A 12,471-nucleotide genomic window follows, 5' to 3' on the forward strand; every position below is an offset into this window, starting at 1 on the left:
TTTATCTATCTGCTGTAATTTTTTTTCCAATTCAAACTTTACTATTGTTACAGCAGAAGACTTCAGACAGCATCTTTTGTTCAGCGCCCAACAAAACAAATGTAGACAATAAAGAGAAAATCTGTTTTTAAAGAAAGGCTTGATTAAATGAGGCAAGACAAAGATGAAAAAACAATTAACATTACGCCCACTGCAACCTGTTAAACAGCCCACACAGAATAGAACACTTCATTGCAATTAACGCTAAATGCCTTTTAATTGAGTGGGTGGGCTCGTAGTGATCAGACCAGCAGAAACGTGTGGAGGGAGGGATGGAATTAGCAGGCTTGATTTAAATGTGGTTAGACCTCTAATTGGTTTCTGTCTGTGTGATTGTTAACTATGACAGGTCCGGAGCCATTACTGTAATAGATGCTGATTGACAGAGATGGAGGTAAGTGCGCCCACACAGGTAAGGGACTGTGGTCGCACGCAAACGCAACTCAATGCAAGCTCTTGTGTCAATCCTGAACTACTAAATTCCAAGCTTCCAATTGTCAATCTTGAAAGTATAATGGTGTAAGTATAAAGTTTATTATTAAAGTCCAATAGTCAGACACAAAGGTTTTTTTTAAAGTCAAATTTAAGCCCCCTTTTTGGCAACAAAATCAAGGTAACAAAATCATGATTCCTCCCCCCTCAATAGCTTTGGCATTTAAACGTTTATCAAAATCAATCAAAACACATTTCAGAATACAACAGTAGTTTGCAAAATGGGAATTGATAACCCAACTTTACCGTTATGGTTAATTTGCCCTCCTGAAAAAAGTAAACTCATTCTCTTAACTTTACTCAAACCTCAACTTTTTATAATAATATTGAACAAAGGGTTGTTTCATTGACAAAATGAAAACAAGTTCATTTTAATTAGATAATTATCCTTCCTTCCAGAATGCAATTACACATGCCAGCAACCATTTGCCATCTTTACAAAAACAGAAGCATTTGTTAATATTGTATTATTTTAATTCATGTTCACAAATAGCTTTGTAAAATTGCAGCAACTGTCAAACGGTGTTTTCTGCTCTCTATTGATTCCCTTGATTAATTCTGCTCTGTATTAAAACACACCAGACACACCTCTAATAGGAGACTCTTCACAGATGCCAGAACCATTTGTGGCAGGATTTGGCCTTTCACTTTGATTCAATGGAGGACTAACTCCATCATTTCAATTACCCACACACATCAGTATCACGGGGCAGTTTATCTGTGCTGGAATGATGGTGGTTTAAAGACAAATGAACAAAGAATAAAGCAGGCATTCAGATAAAAGATGAGAAAATAAAGGGATGTATCCAGTGATGTTCTTTCAACTAATGGCTGCCTATCAGATCCAAATGGTCCAAGCTCGCCTGGCTAATCCTGCTCTCTCAACACCACATAAAGAGGAGGACACCAAAGCTGGCTGTCTTTATCTGTGCTGCGTTTGAGGCCGTGAGAGATAAGAAATTCAGCTTTAATTTGGAATAAATGGCCTTCATCAGGGAAATGGTGGCATTCCGATAGCGCTGCATTGGTTTATTAAAGGCGTTTGAAGCAGAAAATTGGTTGAGCAGTGGCGAAGGCTAAAGCTTCATCCACGTGCTACAGTAAATTGAAGGTGAGGTCTTAAATCAACAATATTAACTGAGCCGCTTAGGGGAAATAAATAAAAAAGTGGGAATCCAGAGAGTGAGTGAGTCCGATACACACCATTGCGCATTGTACAATTTGGGGGAAATTTATGTTGGGCTGCAGTGGACATGTTTGTGCTTGTATCTGTAAAGAAAGGCAGAAACAACTTCAGAAAATGGTTTAACTAGTTTTCAAAGCACTTATGTTTAGCCTCGAAAGTTATTTGGCAAGAAGTATATTTTGCCCATATTAAAAACTTTATCTTTTGTATAACCATTCCACTAGCTAACTTTAAAGCAAACTTTGTTAAATCAAACAAGTTACACAAAATGGCGCAAGAACCGTAAAAAGGTGTTCTACTTCATAACTGGTAGGTATAGAGTCATAAATGCATAAAATGAGTATAAACCATAGGCCAGTCACGTCTGTCTGTATTGCCACACAATTTTGGACAAGTACATCAGGTTTCTGATTCTGGTTGATTAATTGGCAAACTCTGAATGGATATCAGTGAATGAATCAGCCAATGAAAGTACATGAAGTACATGTGAAGGTTTTGCCTGCCAACTTTTAAAAGGTGTTCAATTTAAAACTACTTCAGTAGGTAGTTAATTTCATTCTACGACAAGAAAACTGGAAAAAAGTTAGTTAGGTTTGGGTTTAAAGTTGGATTTTAAGGTCTGATACTTGCATGGATGATTAGATCCAGAGTGATTAAACCTAATGCTTGTGGTTTTCCTGCAAGAATTCCAATGTCATTCACATGCTGCAGCATGATTTTTAACCAACACATCCCGATGCCAACACATCACCCTGCTTTATAGGGATGGGACGATATAAAATTTTAGACTCACGATTATCGTGGCCAAAATAGTCACGATTAACGATATTATCGTGATAATTATTAACTTGTTAATGTTCCGACGGCCCGGGCCTACTTTACAACTTTACAGCAATGTACATACACTTCTGCGTCACCCACACAAACAATCTACACATCAAATGAAAGCTGCGGCGCTCGTCTTTCTGGATATGCAAACCATTTTCACCTGCAATCACCACAGTGCTGACAGGAAAGATGTTTTTACAGAAAAGTCACAAAGTGTGAATCTGGACTTCACTTACCTTTGAGCACTCTGGTTCTGTCAAACATCAACATATTCACACAAAGTTGGTCTCATTTGTTCCGTAAAGGTCCAGAGAATATAATCCAGTCAAGAAATTATTTCCACAAAATAAGACCCTCCATGTCCAATCTGCTGCAGGAAAGTACTCCAAATATGAAATCTGCTCCGTCACTTCTTCACCTTTCTTTTGTCGATTTCAGGCATAATAAACTTCTGACAGCGCCAACTTTGTTCCCCAGTGCTAAACACACGTGTTAGCTTGTGATTGACACCAGTGTTGGCCAATAAGGTGGGGGTTGTGGGTTACTGAGGCCGCAGACAGCGAATCAGTGCTACAGATGACTGAAAGTTTACACCCCACTCTCCCCCTTGTAGAATCAACCAATTACATCACACACGTTTAGTGACGTTTTCCCCTTACAGCCAATGAGCAGCGGGACAGGATGATGTATCACATGCCATGGTTTTCCGTAAACAGACGTACCCGGAAGAAAATGTGTACTCCTCAATGTCATGCTGTCGAAATGGACCAGTCCTTGTTGCGCCAGAAGTGACGCAACTGCCCGTCGACGAACACTTAATTTTTTAAAGGGCGAGGACAGGTTGGATGTTTGTACAAGTTAAACTAGAGGCATCTCTGACCTGGAGCCATTCATGGCAAAGAGTAAAGATCCCACAGTGGACTCAAGAGAAAAGGACCTTATTTTTTGATGGATTGGATGCTGTTCTCGATCGGTAAGCATGGTTTATTCTGCTATTGACTTAATTGTAGGTAAAATATACCGTGTATAATCGTTAGCATTGCTTCTGTGCTCATAGTGCGCATTCAGACCATGCGCTCTGGCACATTTGTGTTCAGCTGTATGAATTAGACTTGATTTGTCTGTTGTTTAAAAGGTGTTGTTTTATTCTGCAGTTTGCATTATTGTAGGTAAAAATATAAGATGTACACACATTAGCATCTCATCTGTGCGCATGGGTGAGGCGCGCACTGGCATGTTCCTGTGGAGAGTTACGGATCAGACTTTGTTTATTGTTGATATCTGACAGAATATAGTTCAGACAGAGATAAGCACAGAAGCTACAAGTGTCATTGCTATGTCAGAGTGGGCAAACACCACAAACTAACATCTAAACATTGTATTGGAATTGGAAACATGAGGCAGTCTGGTGCCGTAAAGGCGATTATAATTGTGCGCGATGATTGCGATTATAAAAAAATGCCACGAACGATTAATTGCGGACCTTTTTTATCGCGATTAACGATATATCGCATATCATCCCATCCCTAGTCCTTTATTCGCTCCATTGGCTTCCTGTTTCTTTTAGAGTTGATTTTAAAATTTTACTTTTTGTCTTTAAAGTTCTTAATGGCCTCGCCCCACCCTACCTGGCTGAACTCTTGGTGGTCTGAAATCCAAACCGGGCCTTGAGGTCATCTAATTAACTCCTTTTGGAAGTTCTGAAAACTAAATAGAAACACTGGGGTGATGAAAGTCTATTTTTCCCGGGCACAACAGCAGTCTGGAGGTTTGATTTGGTCAAATACAAAAATGTGCCCTAAGCCTACCACGTATTGAGTCTAAACCAGGCGTTTACTTTAAGACATTCTGTTGTTTTTTTTGTGACTGTGAATTCCTACTGAAATTACACTTACCTGTTTTCCACCTTATACACTGCATATTATAAGATCTGTATGTTGTATGTTTGTTCACATTTTACTCAGCAAGCGCTTTGTGAATCAGCAAACTCACACTAAAGAAAATGAACTAGCAGTTAAGCCTGAGCTTAACTACCAATAACTCTTTAAGTTTGGATGCTGAACTGTTTTGGGGGAAACATCTAAACAGCATAAACAGCAAGATTAGCGGGTAATTAATGGTGCTGCCCATCACTTTAAATCTCAGACAACACACAGGCCTCACAATCAGGCTTAAAAAACAAAAAGGCAGAATGAAAGCGGAATTAGCGAATGCAAAAAGACACAAAACATGCCATATACTACAAAAGGCTCTGGCAAAACCGCATTGCCGATAAGAAAGATGCTTTTATCACAGCTAAACCACGCTTGCCTCCAACTTCCAAAGATGGGCTTGTGTTTTGCTTAATGGCGTTGGCTATACATATGAAGCATTGTTTGTCTATTTTATTCCACTACAAAGTCCTGGTATCTTGGCCGACTAATTAGAAATCCTGTTAACATCTAAGACAATGTAGGAGGCGGCTGCAAAAATCCAATATTGTATAGAGTTAAAATTAATTGAGCACTTGTAAGCCCCACATTGTGCATATGTTCTATTAAGGCTTTGTGTCTTAAAAATGTGTCTTCGGCTGATTACAAAGACTGGTTTTGTGTAGAATAGAAAGGCTGCACATTAAAATTCTAGTTTCAACTTTCAGTGATTTAAAAGTTTTTCTATAGGCTATTGAGTCACATCCAGGGCTTAACTGATAATAGTTCCAGAGGGAAAGACAAAAACTGCTAAATGTGTACGTATCTTGCATGATAGTAGAGCTTAATAATCTGCTATGTATTTCCAAACAAAATATAATCAAGTGGCACTGAAAACTGAACTGGGTCATTCAACAGTGCTCCATTGACTGCTAAGCTACTATAGCAGTTTCCTTCCATTTACCCAGGTTTGGACTTGAGTGTAAACTAGAGACGAGTTTGCATGGTTTTAATGTTAAATTCACAGAATTCACCACATTTGTTGTGTTAAAAGCGGGAGTTAAAAGTAGAGCGTTTGTCAGTCAACTTGAAGGTCAGTGGTATAAACCCAGCTCGGAGCAGTGCTTATTGTTGTTGCATCCTTAGGCAAAACACTTCTCCTGCTCTCCTGCTTCTATATGGACGTGGTGCGTGCTACAGTGATTGGTGGTGGTCAAAGAGACAGTCACAGAGTCAGTCTACCCCAAAGCACCAACGAGAAAGGAGTGAATGAATAGCGAATGAAACTGTACCGTGGCTTTGAGTTAAGCAGTAGATATGCAGTAGATATGCAGTAGATGCTATTAAAATAATAATATCAATGTGGAGAACTCTGACTGCTGAGCATAAAGACTAAAAAAACTTTCTTTGATAAAAAAAAATGGTAGCAGGAGAAGCAAGTTGAGTACGACTGTTGCTCCCAAGAGACACCCTTCTCCGCAGAGACCCTGAGAGTGAAGTAAACAGGTCCATCCTTATCTATCCAGGCAGGAAATGGCTTTTGACATGTTAGAGGGCGCACATTCCCGGACTATTTTACCGCTTTGATTAATACTGGTGCGATGGCGGAGGAGAAAGAAAGGATAACAAGGGGGGTAGGGGCCGAGTGCGCGCAGAACACTGGAGAACCAGAGTTAGCTCTTATCTGCTGCTTGTAGCTTGTATGCACCTGCGCCCTGACAGCTTTTCAATTGACTGAGGGCGCGCTTCCCCTTTGGCCCTTATCTTGTATCTCCACACTCATCTTCTCCCATCTCCCGGGCCTTATCGCGGCTGCAGCGCTGGAGCCAGCCGGGAGCCGCGGAGTGCTGCTACTCTCGCTCCACTTTGTCGATCAAAACCGCTGTACAGAGGCGCGCTGTACCACAATCCCCACAGCGGCGCGCGCTCTCCACAGTACTTTGTTGAGAATTTAGCAGTCGATGTAGGTCCTTTGCAAGTTGTGTAAGGACATGCGATGATGTAACAGAGGTAGGGATTTCTGTAGCGCTAAAGGCAACAACAAAATGGTAATCTGGTTAGGGGAATATCTCGCGTTCTTGAAATGCAAATAAAACTGACTGCTCCAACACTGATTTAAGAGCATAATATCTAGCATAAACTGACAAATCATGATTATTCACATATACTGAAACCACAACAGAACCACAGTGACATTCACATTGGTTTAGAGATTACCATTCCTCGATACGTCAGTAGCTTTACAAAATGGTAAGGTAAACAGCCATAAGACAAGCTCTTTACATCTTTACTTTTTTGGAGTACACATATGAATTCAAGATACTATTTTTTTCTTCTAAAATAGCCACAATATTTTTTTTTCTTATGATTATACTCTTACCTGTATAATCACAATGACACAATGATTAACCAACTATTTTTGATTTCCCTACCACAATTTAGTAACCTTGTTGTGTTCATCTTGAAAATCTCAACTTTCTCCCATTTCCTGCATCACTGTTCTGTCAGTGAAACCTACTCACTGTCAAAAATGCATACTCATCTGTCTTTTAGGTCTCATATGACATAGCTGCCATTTTAGGAAGTTCTGTACTACTGGAAATAAAAGCTGTGTTATTGCTGCTGTGTCTGTGTTCTTTGTTTTATTGGCTTACCTACACAGTGTCTTTGGTTTTTGACATGAACCGGTGGAAAATATGACACTAAATGTATAGGTCATGCTTTAAGTTGGTCTTCTTCTTAAATCAGAGCTCCAGTGGCCGGCAGTCTCCAGTAAAACTTTGGCTTGTCAGTGCTCCCAGCGTTATCAGCCAGTGATCTGGGATCCTTTGACACAGGCAGAAAAGATCTGACAAAGGCGGGCTATTAGAGCTACTTCCAGCACCAGTGTAGGAGACAGCTGGCCTTGTTAAAATGCCTCAGAAAGTGATGTGAGCAGTTTGACGTGGGGCTGCCTCCGGTGTCTCCATACTGCTGCTGGTTTATTACTTTTAGGTCCTTCTGTGGCAGGAAAAGTGGATCAGATCTCAGCTGCTACAATAACACAGGATTCAGTGGTTAATATCACGCAGTAAATGTCCCAGCTCTCAATTCAATTCATTCTTGTGTGTCAAAGCCATGATTGAATGTTGGCTGTTTGTTATCTAGTGGTCAGCTAGAAATTCAACCAGTCAGAATGTCTTGTAAGGTAAAATGCCGGACATTTGAAAACTGTTTTGTTTATGGCAGAAAAGCAATGTCTGGTATTCAAGTTAAGGTTGAGGCATACTTTATTTATCTCTTGTAAAGGAAATTCATTCTCTGCATTTGATCCATCTTTTAAACAGTCTTGCTGGGGCAACCTGTCAGGAGCAGTGAGCAACTCTAGTGCAGCGTTTAGGAATCAGATCTTGAGCAAAGCTCAGTGGGGATGACCTTAGCTGGAGGATTGCACCTATTGTGCACAATTTCTGTCAATAACAGCCACATTTAATAATATGCATTAATTTCCAAATGTTTTTCACCAACTTAACTCCAATTCTCCAATCAAACATGCAGGTCTGAACAAGCAGGTTGATTTGTGTAAAGTGTTCATGTGCACCACAAATCAATGATGAACCTTTGCTCTGGATGTTTTATCTCCTTTAAAACATTTTAAAAAGCTGATCTTTAAAGTTTATTAGGCTATGAATTAAAAACTCGGTGCCGAATCACATCCTATGGAGTGTAACATTCCAGGCTGCTGTAGGATGTAATCTTTGTGTTTCCGTCCTCCATCACTACACTACACTTAGCTGTGACAGAATGGCTGAGTGCCCTGTGCTCTCTGCTCGGTCCAACCTCAGGGCGCCAGCGTCAAAGCCCTTTTTGCTCTGAGGATTAAACTGGATTAACACGTCCCACACACACCTTATTGTACAGTAGCTTTGTTCTGCCGCCGTGCACCAGAGAAACTTCCACAAAGTTTACAAGACCAAGTTAGACTGGCACTGTCTGTGGAACTGTGGCGTACTTTTCCATATGAAAATGAATGTTTTAAAAGAGTCTGGATGACTCCCACTTGTAAGTAATCTAAGAGAAACTTTTTAGAACAACATAATACTCTGACTGAGTGTAAAGTGTAAACTGTTGAAAACAACTGGTACAAAAGTGAAGCAAGCTCTGAGGTTGGTATACTGATTTAGAAACATCCCTGTTCAAAAATATCATGTGACTTAATACAGAAAAATAAGAATCTCTACCCTTTGTGTCAGCGGACGACAACTCTATGAATGTGTTGTATTTTGAAATATCAGAAAACAAGACAAATTTAAATGTGTCTTGTATGTGAAATGGCCTGATTTTACATTTTCAAGGGGATCCCTCTGGGGTATTAACACATAAAATATTTAGATCACCATGTTACCTTTTTGGAATGCTATATTCACCGCAAACAGCGTATTGAAAAGTTAAATTAGTTTCAGTTTTGTTTATCTCTCTGGTGAGAGCTAAGGAGGGAGGGGCCCTACGGTGGGAGCATTGGGAGTGATGCTTAAGTAGGCTTGTGGGCTGAGCCTTAGACAGGACGTTAGGTCTCATATACCTATATCTGTATAAACAAAAGCCCAAGACAGACTGCGGTGTCTGGGACCGACTGCAAGAGAACTCAAACATGCACAAATGATTCAGAAAAACACTTCAGGCATGTTTTTGATGAGGGAACAACAGCTTTTAGAGTGAAGATGTTTTGCTGCTCATCCAAGTGGCTTCTTCAGTTTTGGTCAGATTGCTGGTGGACACTGCCTTATATCCGTCTAAAGGAAGTAGCTAACTTCACAGTAACTAGTACACATATTTGTCTACAGTTTCTGTTTGTTAGCTAGGTCTATTAAACTACAATGTGAACTCTGCCTAGGCCGTATTTAGCATAATTGTTCAGGCCCCTAATGGGTGCTTTCACACCTATTAGAACACTGGCTATCCCTATTGTTTCCCCTGTTTTGATTTAGGTCTGAGGATGGAGTTATAAATATGTGATAACGTCTAAGCCACCCATACCTGTTCAGCTTCTTTTTTAATTAGATTTTCTTTTGCTATGGATACTATCTAGACAACTGAGGGGTTACACAGACATGAGGGAACAATGCAATGTATAACATGGTAAAAACTCAAAAAAAGTTGATATACCTCCTCTTTATAAAGAAAATTTTAGTACAGACAAATCTTCAAACACAGGAAATTGATATTTTTATGGTTGTGAATTATTAGACCGCAACAACTGATGCAGTTGACAGCCTTTAACGATGCTGCATACTGTTCCTCTTTGAAAAATATATACTGTATTGTGTAGTGTATCTGGGACTATACCATAATCTTTAATGATTTGCCTTGGGATTCGCTCACATAGCTTATACTGACTTATTTGTTTAATGACCATCCATTCTCCACATGCAACAGTAGAACAGTGTTTGTTTTTCAGATAACTTCACTCACCATGTCACAGCACAAGCCTCATTACCGCCTCAACACCGAATTTACCGTCTCGCTCGGGTCTCTGCAGTGAATTGTCGACCGGGTGTTTTACAGACTGCAGCACCAATAATTAGCTACCTTTTCCCCGGCTGTGGCTCATTACGAGTCGACAGCGAGCGGCCGAGATTGGGAAAATGGGTATTGTTAAAGTCTGCTTAATTAAAGGAGCCAATTAAAACACTTATCACATTAGTGCGGTAGGCTCTGGAGGATATTTGCATGTTAACCGGTTAAAAATGAGAAAAGATGACTATCTGTGGCGCCTTATTAGTTTGTGGATGTGTGTCTCGGGGCTGCACCCTGAGGGCTACAGGGAATAACATGCGTTTGCTTTTAAAGATGGGAATTAGCCAGCAGCGTGTGGATCCTCACCTCACGTGTTCTTCGGTCTTGGAGGCAGCTTGGTGGAACTGTTCTTTGCTCTGCTCGTACTCTTCACGATTCTGGAAACACAAAGTATACATGGTTCACACGGTGTAGCAGTGTTTATCATTTAGATTAGATTACAGAGTTGCAGGCATAGTTGTCCAGACATTTGAGCACACGTGGACACACTCAACAATGATGTATGTGGATGATAAAACCTGGAGGAAACATGAGGTTTGTGAGCATTAAGTCATGAAGAAAACCAATGTTAGGTGGGCAATATTGACAAACATAAATGCGTACATAGATAGATAGATACATACATAGAGATAGATAGATAGATACATAGAGATAGATACATAGATACATACATAGATACATAGATAGATATTTTAGTATTACAACAGAAAAGGGCTAAAACAGGTCTGCTCTTTTTGCATCATTTTCTTATCTAGAAGAGCTTCAGTTCAATGAACAGGGTTTAGGTTGAGGTGGAAAACTGCACCTTGTGTAGGCAATGTCAATTCAATATGTAAACTGCACTCTGAAAAGACTTTTGGGAATTAAACTTTCTGCAGACAGCCAAATAAATCTAAAGAAAACTAAATTCATAGTATTTACAAATCACCGAATAAATGTGAACAGGAATCTTATTATTCATAATACAGAAATAGAGCAAATAAATCAAATTAAATTTCTAGGAATAATAATCCAAAATAACCTAAATTGGAAAAGCCACATACAATTCATAAAGACAAAATTATGCAAATCTTTAGCAATTATCGAAAGTAAAAGAATGTTTGAACGAAAAAACATTGTTCATTTTGTATATTTCGTTGATATTTCCCTACATGACCTACAAACAAACATCATTCCTATTGCAGTTGTCCAAAAACGAGCAATGCGAATTGTGAACAAAGCCCCCTATAGGGCTCATACAAATGAACTCTTTATCCAAAAAAACACAATGAAATTCAACGAGCTGGTAGATTATAGAACTGCACATGTTTGGAACAGGTTAGATGACAATGTTAAAGGCTGCAGAACCTTGAGCCATTTTAAAAGTTTGTACAAAAAGAAAATCATAAACTCGTATGCTGAATGCTGAATTGCTTGCTTGTTCTTTTTTTTTTTTTGTTCATATTGTAGATATTGTTGAATATAGCAGCTCTTTACGTTTAGTACAAAAGGTGTAGGCGTCATAAGCTTAGGCTTCTGCCTATTCCTTTTTCAGACTTTGTGTACTTTGATTTGCTTTTGTGGACTTAAGACAGAAATGTCTGAAATAAAGATGATGATGATTTGCAAAACACACTCCCACCATTCTAAACCATTGCAGATGTCAAGTTTTTACTATTTCACTTAAAAACACACAAGACTTTACTAAAGGAGGAATGTCACTATCAGCCATTTTGAATAGTGCCATACAAGTGAATCACTTGCTATGTTTACATACACCCCGAAAATTACCTAAAAAAATTATCTAATCATTATCTGATTTCTGGAGATATCAGATTATTAAAATGTCATGTGAACAGTTCCATCTTAGAGTGACCTGATTTCTTTTTCATTGTTTACACCTTTGCTAAATTGCTGGAAAATAAAATGGAAAAAAGGCAAACAAGAAATGAAAGAGAAAATTATAAAAACTGAGGTATTCCACAATAGTATATACACTAGTTACTATAAAAATCCATTGATGAACTGTCACATGTCACCAGGTGTTTTTGATCAGATTTCTCAAGTGCTGTAAACACACACCAAAAATCAGATCCAATTATTGGATTATTGGATTATTCTAGTTATCTGATTTTTACTGGCCATGTAAATGTACCCTGGCCATGTAAATTTACCCACTGAAATGAAAGTATAACTGAGAGCATGTACATATCATTTTTCCAATATAAATCCTAGCATAACAACATAAATGAACTTCTAAACACTGCAATTCTCCCATAATGCACAACAAATCCCACTTCCACTGAGAACTTTGTATTGCTTTCAAGCATAACAATTTTATTTTAGTTGAGTAGACTATAAGCCAGCCTGTTGGTAATGAACCGCATTACTCATCCATTTTAACAAATTTTCTGACTTTGCAGCGTACCCAGTGAGAGAAAAAAAAAGGGGAACAAAACAAAAAAGCAAGCAGGCAGTGGT

General features: G+C 39.1%; 1 protein-coding gene across 2 annotated transcripts in view; it reads right to left on the reverse strand.

Annotated features, from left to right (window-relative positions):
- chchd6a (coiled-coil-helix-coiled-coil-helix domain containing 6a) overlaps window positions 1-12,471 on the reverse strand; it is a 67,612-nt gene that overhangs the window by 25,525 nt on the left and 29,616 nt on the right. For both annotated transcript variants that reach the window (XM_033970197.2, XM_033970198.2), the window contains one exon: window positions 10,318-10,388. In XM_033970197.2, the coding sequence (XP_033826088.1) occupies window positions 10,318-10,388 (71 nt within the window). The remainder of the gene's footprint in view (window positions 1-10,317; window positions 10,389-12,471) is intronic.

The sequence above is a fragment of the Periophthalmus magnuspinnatus genome, chromosome 7 (assembly GCF_009829125.3).
Source record: "Periophthalmus magnuspinnatus isolate fPerMag1 chromosome 7, fPerMag1.2.pri, whole genome shotgun sequence".
NCBI lineage: Eukaryota > Metazoa > Chordata > Actinopteri > Gobiiformes > Gobiidae > Periophthalmus > Periophthalmus magnuspinnatus.